The sequence below is a fragment of the Dermochelys coriacea genome, chromosome 22 (genome assembly GCF_009764565.3).
Source record: "Dermochelys coriacea isolate rDerCor1 chromosome 22, rDerCor1.pri.v4, whole genome shotgun sequence".
NCBI lineage: Eukaryota > Metazoa > Chordata > Testudines > Dermochelyidae > Dermochelys > Dermochelys coriacea.
Window position 1 is genome coordinate 7,865,555 of NC_050089.1, and position 20,566 is coordinate 7,886,120.

Consider the following 20,566-nt stretch of genomic DNA (forward strand, 5'->3'; position numbering starts at 1 on the left):
CAAATATGGGTGGGAGAGACCTCTATAGAGTCCAGGCCAGCCAAGAAGTTGTGATGTGTGGGACGTGGCCCAGCTCCTCTGACACATCCGTGCAGCACCAGCTTCGTAGTCAGCATGGGAAAGGTGGAGTAGATCGGGCTGTGGCTCACTCCTGTGAATAGCACATGTATGTGTGAGATGGAGCTTTCGGTGGATACGTACCCGCCACGGGTGGACAGGAAACCCCGGCCTGCGGAGCATGGAGAGGAGTGTGGGGGTAAAACTCTGGCACAGAGAGTACAGAAGAGGCGAAACTATGGGTAAATTCCCCCATGGCAGAGGGAGTTTGGAGGAAGGGGAGAAGGAGGTAAAATTTCCCCTTCTACCCCATTCCCAAGTAGGGGAGCATTGGTGGGCAGGAGCTGGGGTTCTGCTGGCATCCTGGTGCTATGGGAGGGTCGGATGCTCCATCGGTCACATCGTCTGTGTATCCCAGGCTTTGGTTTCCCAGGACAGGTGGCTGCCAGTACCTGGCTGTGGCTGTCCTGCCAGGCTAGTCCCGCAGTGAATTTCTGAGCCTGTGAGATAACCACATCTCCCCCTTTTTTCCAAACAGGTGGTGGAGGGGCCTAGAGCAGGGGAGGATGGGCAGACAGCCCTGGTCAACAGACAGATATATTGACCTTTTATTTTTTAACGTTGTTTAACCAGGTAGAGATAAACGAAAGCTTTCAGGGGCTGAACTATCGCACACATCACAATTAAGGTGGCACGTGCTCAGAGGACGAAAAATCAATAGGCACAGACAGGAGGTTTTAGTCTCTATTTGAACTTGAGGAGAGAAGTGCATTTCCCACCACCGCAGCTGGCCTGCACCATCCAGGAGTTTCTCTATTCATTGTAGGCAAAGTTCTTTATTACCTTCCCAAATTATTTTTTTGTCTACGCTTTTGTCTTCATCAAAAAAGAAAGCCACATTGATTGCCACGGTGCCGTTTACTGAGAGGCCATCCGGAACGCTGCACCCGCTGTGTGCCAACGGGCCACCGGTTGCTGCCTTCGTGGCTTAACAGAGAGAGAGAGAAAGAGGATTTCCAACGGAAACCTGCTCAGGCGCAAGGGAATGTGCCTCCCAGCTCAAACCGGCTCTGCGTGGCACCTCCCTGTTCCCTTGAGTCGCTAGGGCAGTGCAGAGCCCTGGGTGAAATGCCTTATTCCAGCTGCTCTTCAGAGCCCCCCGTGGGGAGAGAGATTGTCAGCCAGGCCCCTTTGCGCTGAACGTAGTAGCTCTGTTATAGGAAGGCAGGGTGGAGGTTGGCCTTCCCCCACCACCCTGTGCCAGCAAAGCAAGGTCAGCGGGGAGCTTGGGTTCACATCCACCTCCCCGAGGCTGGCAGAGAGCAAGCCGTGTCCAGAAAGCAGGCGAGGCAACCATCATTCCCATTGTGAAGCAGGGTCTCTGCTAGGAGCCACTCCTAGCAGGTAAATTGTAATGCATTATGCTGAGTCCCCAGTTATTCCTGTATCACCCGGTGATTAATGGGCTGACCCTTCGTGTTAGACAGTGGAAGTGTAACATCCTATCTCCTGGACTGTCACAGCTGTGTGAATTTCTCCCCTTCGGATCAGCGGCTGCTGCATACCTGCATGGAGGGAGAGCATCTGCAACCTTGTGTGCTCCAGAACCCCCCACCCCCACCTCCAGCAAAGGACCACAGCATTATTAGCCTGGAACGGGGGGGGGGAGAAGCCCTGGGTGGTTCGAGTGGGCAGTGGTCATAGCGGCAGGAAGAGTGCTCTGTGATAAAGACCCATGCAGGGGAAAGATGGCAGAATGAGCTGGGATTTGGATCGCCAGGGGACTGTCAAGGAGTTGCTGTGGAGTTGTCAGGCCCAAAATGCAGGGCACCTGGGCTATTCAAAAAGGGTTTTGGTGAAGTGGTTGGAGGCAAGGGGGTTGGGAGGATCGGAGTTCGAGGCCAGACCGCCACCCGCTGACTGGGGCAAGCCATTGAAACAGGGTTGAACTAAAGACAGTAGCAGAAGTAGGTCAACTACCTCCCTCTGAACCCCTGGGATTGTGTTCATGTCAGCAATGGATTGGTCTCCTAGCCTGGATCCTCAAAGGTATTTAAACAACTAACTCCCATTGATTTCAGTTGTGGTTGGCACTGATATACCTTTGAGACCTGGGCCTCTATGCCTTTTAGATTTCTGCAGTGAAGCCATTTTTGACAGTTTCCCATGGAACCCAGGACCTCAAGTGCTACAGCTAATGCGTGGGAAACAGAGGGGGAAACCAGCAACAAAGCACGGGGGAATCTGACTAGCTTCACTGTCCAAGCTGAGTGGAAACAAATCAGCATAAAGGATGGCATTAAAATGCTGCTGTTTCCAGTGTCTCTTGCTTTAATAAGCAACAAACGTTAATCTTGCCTTGCAGCGGCCACCGTTAAAAAGCCTGCTAGATAAGTTACCGGGCACCAATGTCCGAGGATGAGCCGAATGTCCTATTCTTAGTCAAGGAAAATACCTGCAAGATTTCAGACGCTGTGCATGATAGCTGCTGACTTCTTAACAGCGATCGTGTATGTGAAGCAGGCTTTTCCTCAGCACTTGTGTATCTTGAAGCTGATTTGGGGGTCATTCATTTTTCCTTTTTGATCGGCTCAATATCTCTTTACCTCCTCAGAGCTGCACAGCTTAAAATAATCCACACCAAGGGGTGCTGATATTCTCTAGTGGGGCTGCTGGAAAAGGAATTTAACTGTCTTAATTATAGTAGCTTGCCTAGTGGAGACCTGGGTTGTGGCCGAGTTTATAAGCACTGGAGAGTTCCCATCTGAAGGGGCCTATATTCAAGAGGGACTGGGGATTTTGGGGCCCGTTTGAGACACCTTTAAAAGGGCCTGATTTCTAGAAATTGCTGAGCCTCCACTCCATGAAAATAAGGTATCTCAGGTAGGGAATCCAAAATCACTAGTCACTGTTGAAAGTGTAGACAGAAGCCTTTTGTTGATGGGCAACTTTTGGCTTAATCAGCTGTGCACTGAGATGCCACCACCAGAACAGTGTTTTGGTCACCTGGGTACTTTTGCCTAAGAAGCAATGGTAAGATAGGGCCTGGCGTACTCAGGGTTAGGCGGTTGTTGCTGGTTAGAGTAGAGTGTGGGATTTTCTGTCTCTTGCTGGAAAAAAGCGGCAGCAAGCGTGCTTGGAGAAGGACAACGTTTGCCCCAATGGAGATGTTGGGTGAACAATAGTCCCTGCACTGCTCCAGCCCAGACGGAGCACTCTGCAGGGGACAAAATGTGAATGCACACTGTTACGGCTAAAAGCTGGGTCACAAAACGGACTCCCATTGCCTTTGTGAGGTCTGTAAATTGGGGCACTCCTCCTCCGGTTCTCCTTGCTCCCGCAAAACTTACTCTCCATGAAAAAGGAGTGTGAGATTGGGCCCTAAAATGGAAACACTCTGGGCTGGACTATTCAGGCATTTCTTTCTTAGCATCACCCCCCCGTTGCAGCCGCTGTAGTGGTACTAGTGGGAGCACTCGCGCTGCGATCGTACCAGTGTTCGAAACACTGTGTCACCGAGGCATGCGTAGAGCAGCTCTAGACAAGATAGTGATAAAGTGGCCTGCAACCACCAGTGTCCGGTCAATGCTAGCGCTCCTCCTGGTGGAGCTGTGGTGACGGAAAGGCTTGTGTGCTAGGCTTACTTCATGTATATTGTTTCTTCATCAGAGGAGCTGTCTTTTATTTTCCGCCAGTGGCTCCCCCAGACACTAGGGCGAGGCAGGATCTTGCACACACTAATTGGGGCTCCGTATGTGGATCAGATTGCAGAATCGGGGCCAAATGCACAGTGGGCCAGATTTTTCAAAGGAGCTCAGCCCTCATTATCGACAGTCTGAAACGCTGAGCTCTTTTGAATCTTGTAGGACTTGAGATGGAGATAGCTAGGCAGCCAGTGCAGAACTCCACTGTGCCTTCCTCATTACACCCTCTCATGTGATGATCCCTGTTGAATATTACCTCTTGCATTCACTTCACTCGGGGAAGACTGTTCAACTTTACATAAATTCTTAGTAAAGGGCTTGAGAACAGCCACCTCACCCACTTCTGAGGAAATGTGTGGCATGACAAATCACTGCCCTGGCCCTTTAAAAAAAATCTGTCCTCTGTGTTTAGAAGGAGGGTCTTTTTGTTCAGGGTCTCAATGTTGTTTCAATGTTGATTCACCCTGCAGGTTAGGAAAGGATGCTTTTTAAAGGGACAGAATGGTGCATAGTGCTAGGAAGGGTAAACCATCTTGTTTCTGCTCTGCTTCTTTGCTCTCTATTTATTTCCCCTCAGTCCCAGGTTGATATGTCTTGATAGAGACAGAAACATCTTTAATACTATTACAGCTCCAAAGGCATTTCTGTTGTTTTTTTCTGTTTTTTTTTTTAATAGCATGTATTTCTGGACAAGATAAAGAAAATGCATCGGATCGCTTAACTGCTGTGCTTAAAGAACAACTGGATAAAGCTTCCCCAGTTGAACATTAGAGAGAGATAAGGGCAAAGATTTTCATTACGTTGAAGTGGCTCTGAAAATAGGTATGTGCCTGCAAAGGCTAGTTTGGAGACGCTGGATGCATTGATAGATGAAGGTTGGGGGATGGATGGTTAAATAAATGGATGGAGGGATATATGTGTGTAGATGGTTACATTAGACAGGTAGATTGGATGAAAACATGTTCAGGGGATAAGATAAATGGGAGAGGAGACTAATGGGTGTGCATGTTGGCTGGTGAGTGGCTAGATGATGTAGAATTAAATAGTTACATGAATCATTGATAAGTAGGCAAGAGAATAGATGGAGTGTGGCAGGGATAAATGGGGGGCTTTCTAAGTCAGTGCTGATAGATGGGTGGGTGGTTAACTTGTTGGATGGGGGAAGAGAGAAATAAGGGGGTGAGTGAAGAAGTGAGGAGTTGGAGGATTGACAGACAGATATGGAGGAAAGCAGGGTGGTTAGATAGTAAGATAATTATAGAGGGATGCTGATAGAAAGGGTTTTCAGGCAACTGAGATCTCAACAGTTCATTTAACATGCTCTTCCGGTTGGCGAGTAGCTGTCACATTTTGGTTCTGACCCTGCGTCTGTCTTGAAGAGGAGGCCTGGCTTTTGCATAGAAGCACTGCCCTCCATATTTGTATATGGTGCCTCTTCACCTCTCTGTCTGCCGGGCCAGTTTATTTAGATCCCAGAGATACCAATCTCATCTGGCTCTGCAAGGTGTGGTCACCACTGGAACTCATGGCTGCCCCAGTGCCCAGGCCTGACAGGGTGCAAGCAGAATGGAAGAGGGATCAGGACAGAGGCTGAAGGTGGAGGGGAGAGGGAAGCTTAGAGTGCCAGTCACAAGAGCCTTAAGTACCAGTGCTGCTATGAATACCAGGTGAAATGAACCCGCGTGCAGACGGGACCAATACAATGGCTATGTATGGTTTAAGGAGCACACCTAGGCCTTGTGCTGGTTCTGTGCACAAAGCTCCCATTAAGGAAAGTGCTTAAGTTTGTGCATAGTTCCATCTCTATTCAGCAAAGCACTTTCGCACATGTTTAATTTCAAGCATGTGCTGAAGTCCTAGTGACTTCAACCTAAGCACATGCTTAAGTGTTTTGCTTGTGTTTGGCAAAAATAGGGACGCTTTTCCAAATTAAGGCCAGGTTGAATTTCACCACTGGTGGGGACCTCTGCATTACTAGAACCCCCCATGGAGTCCCATACAGTAGTGCTGTGTGGGTGGGGTCCCAAATAACCCCTCCCCCCCGGTACAAATTTCTTCAAACTTTATTGATACACTGCACAATCACAACCATCTCTTATTCTTTCTGAATTAGAAAAGGTTACAACTACAATGTAACATGCACAAAATTCAGGTAGTATCACCCTTTTTAATACAATTATTGACGGAAAATCAAGACTTGACTTCATTGCTTTAAGAAATATAATCAAATGAAAGTAACCCTAGAAGGCTGACAGGAAAATAAAGTTTGCTTTTTTGTAACAATCTGATGGTTGGTTGGTTGGTTGGTTGGTTTTTCTTTAAAGCGTTTGAATACAGAAAATTATTTATTTTTGTTTTTTGTTGTTTTTTTAGGATAATTGTGAGTAAAATGTGCACAACCATAGCCTTTTACACAGCTAGTAGAACTGCACCATTGATAAGTCATAGAATTTTTTAAACCTAGCAAAGAGAAGGACTCTGAACTGGACAGTTAATGGTTTCATACACCCAACATGGTCCTCACAACTGCACTTCACGTGTCACAAGAAACTTGAATGCTTAAAAAAAAATGTTCCCTGCTAGCCATTCTTTTTAGTTTCCTCTGCCAAAAGAACTAACCGTGTGGATCAGAGGGGACTAGGTTAGAGGTTTTCCCGTTCTTGATGCTAACTACCCATGGTTGCAGGAAGAATTTGGTCTTGAAGCCGTGGGTCTTGGAGAGCCTAAAGGATCCCTTTATAGTAATGCAGAGATCTGGGCGTGTGGTTGCCATCTTCCAAAAAAGTCTGATCAACTCCATTTCACTTAGCCTTGGACCCAGCATGTTCAATATCTGAAGTACATTGATTAAATTTGGCCTTAGTACCAAAGTATTGACTATCTGAAGGGCAATGTGCATTGGTTGAATATCACTTGGCCTCTGTTCCAAAGCGTTGACGACTAAAAAGACAATGTATGTTGGTTGTCTATTTTTTGGCACAGCTTTTACCTGTACTATGTTGTTTTGTTTTTCTCCTGTAAGGGAAGAATGGACTCTGTTTCCTTTTAAATAGGATTTTTTTCCATCTTAACGTTATTTGGAAACTCTTTTCTCTGATCTACCACCCACCTCTTATAAAGGTGTCCTGTGGCTACTTAAACGTTCCTGTCTTTGTGGGGGAGGAAATTGCACTTGAAGGTTTTCAAAACTAGGGCTGTGCAAAAACTAAACCCTCTTGCTGTCGGTGGGGAATGAAGAGGAGAGGAAAATCACATTTTTTGCCCCAAATTAATTTTTTTTTTCAGCTTCACCTTGTGGCCTGCTGTTTATTTTTTCTCTGGTTTCCAGAAATAAGAAACCTGGAGTCACATTCAGGAAAATCGTTGGTTTTTGTTGTTATTTATTGTTGCTTTTCCCTTTGACGGGGGAAAATAATCTCGCTCCTTGTCAAGCGTAACTTGGTATTTTTCATGCAGCTCCACTTGGGACCACCAGGGGTGTAAACATCTTAGAAGTTTTCCAGGTGAATCATCTGCAGCAATTGCTTTTGTGTGTGTGTGTCTGTGTGTGTTTCTATTGCATGGTTTATTAGATTTATTTTAAGTCAATGTAATACGTCCTGAAACAGGACCTTTCTACGACTTCCTGTGCTCTGGCTTGCTACACACCTACCCATAATGTCTTCCTCACATGAAACTTGTGCAGAGAGATGCGGCATCTGGGATACAGAGTTGAGAGCTTAGAACTTGCTTGCTGCATTGGGAATATGGAAATTTTGCCAAAGCTTGAGTTAAATTTGCAGGGCACTTTAGATGCTGAAGTGAAAATGTTTTTTCTGCCCTTGCCCAAGAGAACTCTACCACAGCAACAGAACTTGGAGACCAACTCTTACATTTGTGGCATTTCTCCTGCACACCAGGAAAAAAGACTTGCAAACAACCATGTACCAGGCACTTAACATTTACCACCAGCACTTCAGTTCACATGACCTTGGAAGTCTTGAAAGATATGGATGCCCCAATGGGCTTTGAAATGTTGTTTTGTTTAGGGTCTTTTATTCCTTCCACTAGATTCCACTTGTACCTCTCTCTTCTTAAAGGCAGCGTGCGTGTGTGTGGCTTGTTGACTTATCGTCTCTCTGATGACGATAGCGGGCAGGAAGAGAAGAGGCATCTGTGTAAGAGTAGCTATACTAGCTGACCCCTCTCAGAGACCACTTTTCCAGCAGCTCTCCTCCCTCAGCCTCAGCAGAGTTACGGCACGATTAAGCACTTAAAACTCTCTGTTTGATGCCCTGCTCTGACACTTAAAGGCATCTGCTGCAATTTTTGGTATTCATATGCCGACAACATTTTTCAGTACCAATTGATAGATTTTAAGGGACTGTTATGATCATCTAATCTATCCTCCTGTGTGACATAGGGCTTCGATTACACCCAGTGATCCCAGCTGCTAGCCCTACAACTTGTGGTTGAACTAGATATAAATGTGAACGTCAATTGTTTTAGTTCTTTGCCAGCATTCCACCTAATAACCCAGTGGAGCCAGCGTGTATATGTAGGGTTTAAAATAATAAGATACCTTTGTATGTTTTTAACAATGAACGAGGTTCCACGTGGACCTGTTGCAGGAGGGTTCTTGCACAGATTAATCAACGTTCAGCAGCTTCATGATGTTTTTTATCCAGATGAAAGAGTGGGAGGGCACTGTTAGATTTTTTGTCAGAGCCGTAAAACAGAGGGGGTGATGGCGAAATCCAGACACATTGCTCTTCGTACTCAAACCTTCCCTCATGGAAGGAAAAATCAATGGGAAAGCAAGCGTATATATTCAAGAACTCAGCTGTGCTGGATTTTTTTTTTCACATGCATTAACTCAAAAGAATATCCCCCTCCATTTTGGGAATATAGCATGCAAATGTTTTGTCTTGTATACGTTTTTTTCAGACTTTTTTAAAATCATTCATGTTTTGCATTTATTGACAGATCTGATGAGGCACATCCTTGACCTTCTGACTAAAATACCTAGATCCTATTGGAAACCAGCACAGGTAACTCCCTCTCCACAAGTTCATCTTTGTGTCCTCGACACATGGCTGTTGGCAGCTCAGTATGGTAGGTCGTATACTTCCTTACTGCTGTTTTTGCTTACTGCATTCAGACCACCACGCCTGGCACCATTGGTAGTGCCTGCAGTCAGTCAGATGGCCACAGTCGTAAAAGAAAAAAAACAAAACAACAACAACAAAAATAACCAAACGAATCAAGGTGTCCTTTTACTTCCTACCTGGGAAATAGTGTCTGTGTCTCATGGGATCAGAAAAAGCAAAGAGGTTTCTACTTGGCAGGTCTGTGTAAGAGCCACTTGATTCGCTCTAGTGATCCAGGTCATGCTGTGCAGCCCAATCCGGTCTGGGGCGTTGATTGAAATGACTGTCATGCAGGCTGCAATTTGGTCTGGGAATGCTGCAGTCCTCTAGCCCTGTTAGGCCTTAGCAGTGACCCAGAAAGCTGGTAGTATTTTTAATTTAAAAAAAAAAAGTACATTCAAAGACATTTAAGCAATGCAGATTCCTCCCTTACTGCCATTAGGCTTCCAAGAAGGTGCCATGTTTCATTCGAATAAGGCCTAAACCGAACCAAAGAACTTGGGAAAGAATCAATCGGAACTTTCAAAGTAAACATCCACAGTCTAAAAAATAAAGATCTGATGCTGCTGCTCCATTTTGGAAACAGCTGCCTGACATTCCTCTGTAAAACGCTCCTACAGAAGCAGCTGAGAAACAGGAAACCATGTGACTGTAGGTTTGTGGGAGGGGTGGTTGTTTTTTCTCTTCCCTTCCTCTTTCCCATCTGTTTTCAGTGTTGAGTTAATCAAGTGCTTAGAAATTAAGGCAGTTATTCAAGTACCCTCTGCTCATAAGAGGTTCCCAAACAAATACAAGAGTGATGTCAACACACTAGCAAATAATTGGCCTCCGTCAGCTTCTGACTGGATGGATTCCTAACAGAGCAAATGAGGATTGGGCTGGGAAAGGGAGTGAGTGTAGAAGTGCCAGTCAGGTGATAGCCAGATTGCGTCTGGCTCTCCCAGACGGGTAGTGAACATCTTGTTTGGAATTGCCATAACTAATGATAAGTAGGACTTTTCTTAAAGAAACTGGATGCATCCCCATGGGAAAAACAGCAGTACAAGCACCTGTTAGCAGATATAAAACATTGGTTCTTAAAGGCAAAAGATCATGACCAGCATTGGGGTGGAGTGAGGGGTGTTGCTTACTTTAAAGAGAGTATATATTTGGGGAAGTAGGAGAAAACGGATCTCTATTTTTTCTTTGGAGGGGGGAGCTAAGTGAAGGATTTTTACTGCATTATCGTGCTTTGAATTGTCAGAGACGTGCCCAAATGGCCAAATATTGCTCAGCTTTATTGGCCAATAGTTCTGTTCTACCACAGTATAAATGTAATATTGTGAAATTTCTCAGTATCCTCCACTGTAACAGGTAGATGAACAGACAAATAGAAAGAACTAAATGGATGGAGGGAGCGTGATAGAAACTTGGCTAGATAATAGGTGACTCAATAGAGATGATTACGCTGATGATGGATGAAGAGCAGAGAAAGAGAGATTTGGATAGAAGCACAGATAATTACATTGATAAATTGATAAATACATTAAAGAGATGGTGAGATAGAAAGCCAGATGGATAGCTAATTAGATGGATGAATGAATAGGATAGATGGAGGATAGAATGGCTCCATGATTACTTGATTGATGAGGAGATGGATGACTCACCATTTTGTCTATTTATCTGTTTGTATTAGCCCCTCAGCCATCAGTTTTAGCAAGAGGGGAGAACAGTGTCCCCTAGCTTTTCCCTTTCTGCACTCCAAGAGATCTCAAATCCTTTGTCAGTGTTCAAATGCACTATCACTATGGCCATTCACAGCCGCCACTTACTGCAGTTGTTGCAAGAGCCCAGGTGTTGGCGGGGGAGCAGGGGGTGGATTTATTAAAACATCCCTCCAGATGGATGCCAGGTGAAGCCCGAGTGTAATAGGACACTTATCAACATGAACAGGTATGTACAGTGTTAACAAGTAGAAAGAACAATCCTTTTGCTTAAGAGAGACAGAGATAATAGGTAATAGGACAGTTTGACTCATTTTGACTTCCACTGTGTGTCGTCCCTCAAACCAAGACACATCTCCGGGGGCAATTTGAACAGGTTCGGCCGAGACACGCTTAACGTTAGGATAGGTTTATAAATAGGGTTGAGGGCGGGGCCGGGGTAGAAGAAGTGATTCGCTTTGGGAAACGCCCATGACTTATCCCCCAACAGGCGGTCTGAACCCTTTTCCCCCTTCCCCTCTCCCATCCCCACCCGGTAGTACGTTCAAGTGGTAAAACTGGTTGTTGCCCCCGCAGTGTAGAGAGTAAAGTCTGTGGTATGGGAGAAGCCAGGTGTCGCCTCCGAGGACCCTTTGCTTTCTTATCAAAACTTGATGAGGAAGTGAGCGAGGAGGGTGCCCGATAGCCAGAGGCAGGCCACTGCTCTGGAAGCTGCGTTACTGCTGTCATGCACTGCTCCAGGGCCTGGACAAGGGAGAGAAAGAGAGAAAGGTTTATTACCACCAGCTGGAGGGAGAAGGAAATCAACTGGTCCATTGACTTCTAGGTGAGATGGGTCCCAGAGGGAAGCCCGAACTTTGGGGACGTCTAGATCTGAGGTCCATGGCTCAGGCATATCTCAGCTAAAAAACACAGCAGGTCTTTTCCTCCCTGCCTTTGTCCAAAGCCAGAGTTTCCTTTCTCTCACTTATTGCTTGCAGCCCCGCTAAGCCAGGGTTTGCCGGGGCTGGGGGGATCCTCAACCATTACTTTCAGTCCACGAACCACTCCCGAGGAGAAAAGAATCACTCCTAGACAGCCAGTTCTCCATCCTTGTTCTGCTCAGGTCCCCAAGGTCTCACTGTGCTGCCCGCCTGAAGGGATGCTGCTGTGACCCATCAGGTCCATGCGGCACAATTTGAGAATCTGTTTGTATTAGGCAGAGTGAGTGACCTCCGTCCCCCTCTGCAGAGCCGTGGAGGACTCCTGGGGGGGCTTCCTTGGGGTCAGAGAGCCAGCGACTCCTCCTTCCATGCTCCCCTCCCGTGCCAGGAGGGAGCGTTTGGCCCAAAGGATCTCAAAGGACCAGGGAGGAAGAGGAGTTCCTTTCGGGGAGCCTTGTGGAGTTGTCGACAGGTGGCACTGCCTGACCCTAGAGATAAAAAATAGCCACCTTCCTGTCTGCAGCTTGCATGCCCTGTGCAGACCACTGGGGGCCAAGCTGCAGTACTGTCATATGCAGCATGGTCCACTGGTGTCCTCTTATATCCTGCATCTGTCAGCGATCATGTGGTAAAGACACTACTAGCCTTAGGATCAGGGGAACCAGACTGTAAGTGACATGGCTTTCACTGGTGTCGTTCCATTTAGGTCCTGTAAGTAAGATTGAGTTGAATCATCTTTGATGAGTCTCAGCTTAGATACCTCCCACACAACCGCCACACTGGGTCCCAGGATTGGATAGCAGGGGTGGGTGGCTGCGGGTCAGGATGAAGGTGCCTCCACAGAGCTGTGTGGGAAAGTAGGGACGAGGGTTGGAGTGTGTTAGCAGAGAGATGTGGGAAAGCGGGGGTGGCGGCAGATCAGAACTGAGGTACATTGTCAGAGCTGTGTAAAGAGAGCTTACGCCGAGAGCCTGCAGCTCAAGCTATTGCCATCCGTCTGTGGGTTTGAGACTCACCACAATCAAGCTGCCTATACGTTGGCACATATAAAAAAAACAAACCCTGCAGCCTGCTCCACGGCGCTTTGCAAGCTAGCGTAAATGCTCTGCATCCCCGTAAGTGCTTTCTCTGGAACACCGTATTGCTGCAAAAAGAGTATGGCCCCACTTTACCCCCGCAAAACTCCCTAGACCGCACTGCCTCTGATAGTATCATTTGCTCACAGTTCCAGAATATATCTCTCTGTATTTTGCACAGCTTTCCAAAAGCTCTGGATATAGCATCAAATCTGAGCAGAAAGCAGCACTCTCTCCAAACAGACCGTCCCCCCGACTACACCCCCAGTGGAATTGCTAGAGACTAAAGACACCAGGAAAGCACCATGCTGTTTGATTAATTAATCACAATTTTAGAGTAACCCTGATTGACTGGAGCCACAGAAAAGAAAGCAGCTGCGCTTAACTCCTCCCATCTGGAGCTCTTTATGCTGTAACTGCTCTTAAATGCTCTACACTCTTGTAGCTCTGTTCTCTAGTGGGCTCTATTCCCCCCCATACATGAACACACAGCTCTCAGTTGTTGTTTAACTAGCCTAATGGCACTAGCCTAATTAAATATGGATAAACGACCAAGGCACACAGGCAAACTGCAAACTGACAACTACCGCAAGCTCCCCCTGATCATTTTAATGTCATTCCCCTTCATACCGGGGGATATTGTCAGTAACCATACATTGATTTGACTTTCTCCCTTCGAAGACGGAGAAACCCCATTTCAAACAGGCAGGGGCTCCTAGCCCAGCACTTAGGACATTCACTTAAGTTGTAAGAGATCAAAGTTGAAATCCCTTCTCAGCAAGCAGACTGGATTCAAACCAGCACATCCCACGGGGAGTACCCAAACCGTGAGCCTTCGGAGGGCTCTTGTTTCTTTGTCCCTTTTGGGCCAATTAATACGTAACTGAAGTGGACCAGCTTCAACAGGCAAGAGTGAGGGAGCCCCCCATCGTGGTAACCCCCAAGGTTAGGGCGTTAACCTGGGTTGCAGGAGATACCTGTTCAAACCTGCTTTTAATGGGCAGAGGGGGAATTCGTACCCGCATCTCCCTCAGCCCGTGTGAGTATCCTAACCCCTGGAGTAGACAGGGAGTGTAGGAGACCTTTCTTTAAAGGCCTTCTCCTCATCTGACAGAGGGTGAAACTGAAACAGAACCCCGCACATCACAGGTGATGACCCTAACCACTGGGCTAAAGGTTACACCAGAGGCCTCCAACTCTTTCCCTCTCTGCCCTCGGCTGTTTTGCGGGGTGTAAAGCCGGTACCTCACAATCTCACAAGAAATGGTTGGGGCACCGAAGTCACCTGACTCCAGGAGAGGGGGTTCCTGGCAGTGGATCTCAGGCTGAGATAGGCGCTGAACTCCCCAAAAGAGGCAGGGCTAAGCAGAATCTCTCTCGTCGCTGTCTCCCAGTGGCTAGCTCAGGCAGCTCCCTGCTGGCTTTTATGGATCCTGTTCTTAGGTACCTGTCTCTCCCCTTTCATTGAAGAGGGAGCCTGAGTGCCCAACTCAGGCTTTGGGAATCTCCTTGTTCCAATTATTTTTCTAGGCATCTAAAAAGCAGGGATGGCACTGCTGATATTGTCACTTCTAAGTCGCTCTGTGGATCTGGGTGTGTGAGGGGCTTTCTGGAGCTCCTCTTCCCCTACGCTCCTGCTGCTTGGGATAGGGAGCTCTAAATTCCTTCTCTGTCCGCTTCTCTGGAGGTCAGCTGCTGTCTTCAGTCATCTCTTTTCCCCCTGCCTCTGAAAGCTGAAGTAGCATCACATCCACTGACAGCGTGAATGTTTGGCAGTATAAGGCACATGTCCATTCCCAGCTACTCTGTGCATGGGAATGCCTCTCTTCTTTGGTCCAACACCAGTTCTGAAATAGAATTCATCTGCCCCAAGAATAGAGCAATAACTTGAGCACATCAATGCAGCATCTGATTCCAAGCTCCACATTAGCGCCCTGTTCACGCCAAGTGTTTGCATCGCATCAGCAATGTGTAAGAACATGCGTGAATCTGCATGTTCCTTGTCCTTGTGATCTGCCTCATGTTCCGGCAGAGGGGAAATAGGACATACTTCAACCTTGGATAGCAACATCTCCGGATTGGGCAATAATGGTCAGCTTGCTGAAGATCTGACAATCAGTAGTTATTGCTTGTGCTGTCTGCTTCTTCTCTTATCCGATTGTTTGTTGAGATTACAAAATGATTTGGGATTGTGCCTTTTTATGGGATCAAGACCTCTGCCTCACCCCTTTGCAACCTCTTGGATATGAACTGCTTCATTTCTTGTGTGCCGTTCTCTCTGATCATGCACTAACTTCTGCACCAAATGCATCCGATGACGTGAGCTGTAGCTCACGAAAGCTTATGCTCAAATAAATTTGTTAGTCTCTAAGGTGCCACAAGTACTCCTTTTCTTTTTGCGAATACAGACTAACACGGCTGCTACTCTGAAACCTAACTTTCTGCAATTTCAGATGGGGCCATAGTGTTCACAAGTGGCTTTCTGTTATCTGGGCTTGTTCCAGGTTCAGTGCTAAAAGAATTGTCATTCTTGGACAGACATTTCATCTTTAGCCATGCGCTTTGTGATAGCTGCTTTGTGGAGATCTGTTGCTGAAGGCTGCACTCCACACATTGTTTTGTCACAGCTGTTACAGCTGCTTTAAAACCTGCAGCCAGTTAGTACTTGGTCAGAGTCTTATCTTTTGTGCAAAGATGCTGATGCTTTCCACAGTTCTTGCTGAGGTGATTGCTCAACTGACATGTCATGCCATCCACCACTGAAGGGTTTGGCAGTCAGGTATGCTGAGAAACAACTAGGACATGATATATTGCTGGCTTCTCTGCCTCTAGAAGTCTGGATTCTGCTACATTTACAGAACTCCGTCTAGCATCGTTCACATGACCACTGAAAGTAAGTGGAATCATCTCTGCAAATGTCTCTAGCTCCATGGACTTGTCATCATCTCTCTTGGCTGCTGAGTATCCATAGTAGTTGGGAGAAATCCATGACATAGTTTTCCCAGAACAGAAATGATTATGAAGTTTTTTTTCTGGGGTAACGTAAGTGTCCATGACCTGGTGGAGTGATTGGGTGCTATTCCTTAAGTCTGCCAGAGCATTCTGTGCTTCCACTCTGTTTTCTCTGTGTGCCTACTCTACTCCTTCAAATGCATCACTGTACAATTGACCTTTCTCCAAGATATGTGTCTTCTCACCTTCTGGGAGAACACCATTATTCATGGAACCACGAGCTGTCATCCATTTCAAGCAATTCATGCTTCATTTATAATGTTGTGGATTCTGACGCCATGGTTATATGCTTTCCCTCTTGGAGCATGGCTGATGACTGAAGCACCATAGACATTGGCTTCCACAAAATGTTTTCAAACCCACTTTCCTGCATTATTGCCTATATTGCCCATGAAATTCAGTGTACAGTGCATGACTCCCACCTCAAGGTGGTCCCTATCAAATTAGTTTTCATTCCTCCCTTTAATCAACTGTGCTTTGCAATAGGTTGTTTCATCATAAATGACACATGTCCAGTCTTGGACCTGAGAATGGAACATATCTTGAAATATTTCATCATTGATTGTGCTGTATTAACATTAGTTGCTGGTGCAGGAATCCTAGGTCAGTAGACAATGTTCATAAAATAGGAGACAGAATTTTTTTTCTCAGATCAGTCCATTCTACAAATAATGACACACATTTTGATGTATTATCTGGTACAGACAAGCTCATGCTGTCATGTGACTACAGGCTTTTGCTTTAACGGAAGGCAAAAAGTACAGGAAAATGCATAAAATATACCACCTGGGGCTAAATATTTCCCAAACTTTCCGTACATAGTACTCTGTTGAGTATATAGTTGCATTAGCAATTGTATTTAGAAGCTTTCTGTCAGTTTGGTCAAAGTTAGGACTATGTTTCTTGAGTTATGTCCCTTTTGAGATTTTATTATTTTTTTGATATGTGATAGTAATGAATTTTTTCTAGCTGATTGGTTACCCTGACTCATTAATAAAATGCTTTTACTCTGGCTGGCAGACTAAAGTAAGAATTATCCCTATTTTAGGTAGGCCAACTGAGGCATTGACCTGCATATTAAAAATTATTTGAAATCTAGCCAAAATGTTTTTGTTCCAATCCCAGATGGATTTTTTTTCTGACTTGTCTAATAACCCAAAATTTTGCAAACTTTTATTTTCGGGTTGCGCTAAAACAACCCCCTTCCCTGCAATTGCTAGTAAACCAAAAAATTTGCCCGCTCTATCCAAGAATTGTGACTTCTCCCTGCGCCCTGCTCAGATTACTTAACCACTCTGCCTCTCTAGGCTAGCTGGAGAAGGAAGCCAACAGCACAGGGGAGGACAATATTCACATTTCAAATTTAGAGGAGCTCAGTCCGAGTACCTTGATGTCTTTTCATTTTAAGCAATTCTGGAATTGTAACTAACACCGCCCCGGTTAGTCACGCCAGGATGTTTTCAAATCAAGCTCTCTGGCTCCTACTGAAAGAGAAACCCAAAGCTGCTCCTCTTCCATGCACAGACACGCAGAGCTCCGTGTGGACTCTGTCTGCTCCCATGTGCTATGTGCACAGGTGTGTTTAATCTCTAAGGGAAACGCAAAGAGCAGCATCAAAATATTGTTAAATGTAATTATAGCTGGAGCAATTGATTTAAAGCATTGATCAAATAAAAGGCTGAATGACTTTCGGCCTGCTTTGTCGGCCTGAGGCCGGCAGGAGGGGAGGGGAGCCTCATTAAGCTGCATGAAGCACATAGAGATTGTCCAATGGAAGGCACACTAGGAGGGCAGAGTGTTATTGCTGCCCAGGCGCTATGGTGATGGGCACAACAAAAATGTCTAAAGAGACAGTCGATCCAAAGTGGCCTACTTATATTAATCTGAATGAAGTAGGTTGAGCTAGCTACCCTAATGAAAACAGCCTTAAACTAAGGTTTGCCTTGAAGAAGCTTAACTGGCTCCTGTCTCAGTGGGCAAAATTCCCAGTGACTTCAGTCAACACTGCAGTATCAGGCCCTAAACTGCGAGACACAGGCCTTGTCTACACCGGGGAATGATACAATATAATGGAAATGCTAGGGCTGCTAGTATGTAATGGGGAAAGGCAACATGATCTAGTGGATAGGATGTTGTAATAGGAGTCAGGTTCTGTTCCTGGCTCTGCCACTGACCTACTTTGTGACCTGGGGCAAGCCATTTCACTGTTCTGTGCCTCAGTTTCCCCACCTGCCCTTGTCCCAATTTTCGAATCAAAATGTAAGTTCTTTGGGGCAGGGACTGTCTCTTATTGTGCGTTTATATAGCGCCTTGCACAACAGGGCACTGATTTAATTAGTTTGGACTCCTAACTGATACTGTAATACAGATAATAAACAGCAATAAACTAGCGGTTCTCTTCCATTTGCATTATTCCCGCCTAGCGGTGCAGCTAAGCCGTGCAAGTGCCCTGCCCACAGCGGCGTGTCAGGAATCAGCAGAACATGCTAGCTAGTTTTCCGGTGCTTCTTGTCTATGCCAGCACTGTAATGTCACAAGCTAAGAGCAAACCTTATTTGGACCCGCTTGAAGTGGGGCTAACGTCAACAGTCCAAAGCCGCCTTTAGAATGAGTGCAGTTACCCAGAATGCTACAATTCTCCAATATGTAGAAAAGACCATACTGGGTAGAAGTCAAATGTATCATTCCTGCACAGCACAAAGTAACATATGTTCTGCACCTGTGATCTTCAGCCTTGGGAAGGTACAGTATATACCCCAGGGTCTCATGTGAAACCAGGAAAATGGGGTGTGAAGGACAAAAATAAAATTGAAAAGGCAAAGGCACAATAAAGGCTACGTGTACAGAGTAAAGAGAAAGCAGGGAAGGACATAAAGAAAAATAACTACAGGGGAAAAAAATAAGGAGCCATGCAGAGAAAGGCCAATAAAGAAGACATAAAGCTGTTTGGGAATTTGTAAGGTCAATTTGTGTGTGTGCAGGGGGTGAGAAGAGGGATTACTCAGCCAGACAGACAATTTTCAGTGGGAGATGAGTCTGAAAACAGGTTGACAAACGTGACGGTGCTCCATAGCGGTTTCTGCTGGCAGCAATGCTGGAAGACAAACCTCTTAAAGGAGCCGATTATTCTAAGAGAGCCTGAGTGGAACATGACTTTATGACAGGCAAAGGGCGAGTTTAATAACCATCTGATGCTACAAGTGCAGTCTGCTCTCCTTGGATTTGTCTTGCATGCATGGAGGGAAATCTAGGCCATCTGTTCAAGGAACTTGTTTTTCTCAAATTAGTGGGAGCGCCTAGGTCACTCACCCAATGGAGCAGCGACTGGGCAGTGGGGGGAGAGGGGGTTTACATTCCAAACTTAGCTTTCATCCTTCTCTCTCTAGTTTGGTTTAACTGATTGAAGTCAGTGGCCTATAAACTGCATATGGCAGCAGTGTGGGTGTGTTATAGAGAGTACCCTTCGGCTTTATGGCACCAAGGGTTTCAGTGGCCGCTTGGCAGGACTTTTTTTTTTATCGTAAATGCACCCAAAGGAAATATTTGTCCATGCTTGTTTAGATTAGCAGGAACTGTTCACTGTTGTTCACCAGCTGCCCAAATTGCAGCGGGACATACTCACGCCTCCAGGTACAGAGAGAGGGGGAACCTCTTGCCTGGATCATATTTAGCAAACTTAGATGGCTTATAACCATGCTGATGGCCTCTAAATGTTAAGAGAGAAATTCGCCCCTTTTCAAGGGCTTGCATGAGACCTGTGCATGGCGTAACTCTCATGGTTTAAAGCTTAAGTGAAACCTTGTATGGACCCCTTCTACACAGAGGGTGTCTGGTACCCAGGACAGAAATAATGCACATCCATGTCTCGTAGCTGTTATTGGGCTGGACATCTCAAGATCACCCTGCACCCTCTTGATACTACAGATGGGCCAAAGCAAAGCCTTTGGTCAAAACCCCTCTGAAGTCCCATGGAGTTTCAGATTTGAATCCCAAACTGAAAGCCACCTCTGTGGTTCTAAGTCATATTTTCCAGATTTGTCCCAAGTTGACGGAAAACTTGGGACTTCAGCTGAGTTCACAAGATGTTTGCCATGTGGGGAACAAAATTTCAGTCATCAATCTCTTATTCGGCTGTAACCCCAAACCCTGATTCCAGGTTAGACTCCCATTGGAACAGCTCCTCTTTTCTCTCAGTGCAGTCAGAAAAAACTGCAACAAAAAAAAAAGGGCCCTTTCCCCCTTTAAAAGAAGACTTGTTAATTATAATTACACATTACTGAAATCTCTCACACTTGGCTGTGATCTGAACTGAAAATAAACACAATGTGCACAGCCTAACCTCATTAATTCTAAGGCAAAGCATAACAACCATCGTAATGGCAAAAAAAAAGTAAAAATAATGGAGTGAGGGGATCTAATTAGCTGATGCGTCGCTCTACTTGTTCAGGAACACAAACCTGTTTTCCTGCAGTGCAAAACCAGCCTCGCCAAATTGTTTTCATTTCAAACAGAACTTTATTTTCCTTAATTACAACAGACTGTGGTATTGTGTTTCCAGGCATCTACCAGACGATCTTCGTAGAGCAATTAAAATTATTTGCGGGGGGGAGTGCAATCGGTGCTTGTTTGGTTTTGTATTTTAAAATCGCGTAGAGTTGGTGCATGATATAGTGCTGTGACTTGTAATGCTCTCTCAGAAAAGCTAATTCCATGGGATCATCACAATAAAGACCGAGACACTGCCAAGCTGCAAAATCTCCAAGCCTCTGCTGACTTTAGCAAACGTCGAATTGACGGCGTCAGAACTCAGAACGTTAGGACTAATAACCAGATGGCAATGATTTGGGAAAGGGGGGGAGAAACACTCATCAGAAATGAAATGTGAAATGTCTGCATATTTTTCTAATATGTTGACATTTTGCAGGTTTCAGAAAATGTAACTGATTGCACTGCTGTCAGCTA

The 20,566-nt window shown here is 45.7% G+C and overlaps 1 protein-coding gene and 1 long non-coding RNA gene across 6 annotated transcripts in view; one reads left to right on the forward strand and one right to left on the reverse strand.

The window, feature by feature from the left end:
• The window catches only part of LOC119846721, a 45,587-nt gene that overhangs the window by 21,248 nt on the left and 3,773 nt on the right, over positions 1-20,566 (forward strand). The window contains exon 2 of one of the 2 annotated variants that reach the window (XR_006276617.1): positions 8,727-8,791. This is a non-coding gene — a long non-coding RNA (uncharacterized LOC119846721). Of the gene's footprint in view, positions 1-8,724; positions 8,792-20,566 lie in introns of those variants that run through there. The other variant, XR_005289956.2, reaches the window with a different exon arrangement.
• The window catches only part of LOC119846720 (opioid-binding protein/cell adhesion molecule homolog), a 703,383-nt gene continuing 690,128 nt past the window's right edge, over positions 7,312-20,566 (reverse strand). For all 4 annotated transcript variants that reach the window (XM_038380749.2, XM_043500833.1, XM_038380746.2 and 1 more), the window contains one exon: positions 7,312-11,337. In XM_038380749.2, the coding sequence (XP_038236677.1) occupies positions 11,237-11,337 (101 nt within the window). In that variant the 3' untranslated portion in view covers positions 7,312-11,236. The remainder of the gene's footprint in view (positions 11,338-20,566) is intronic.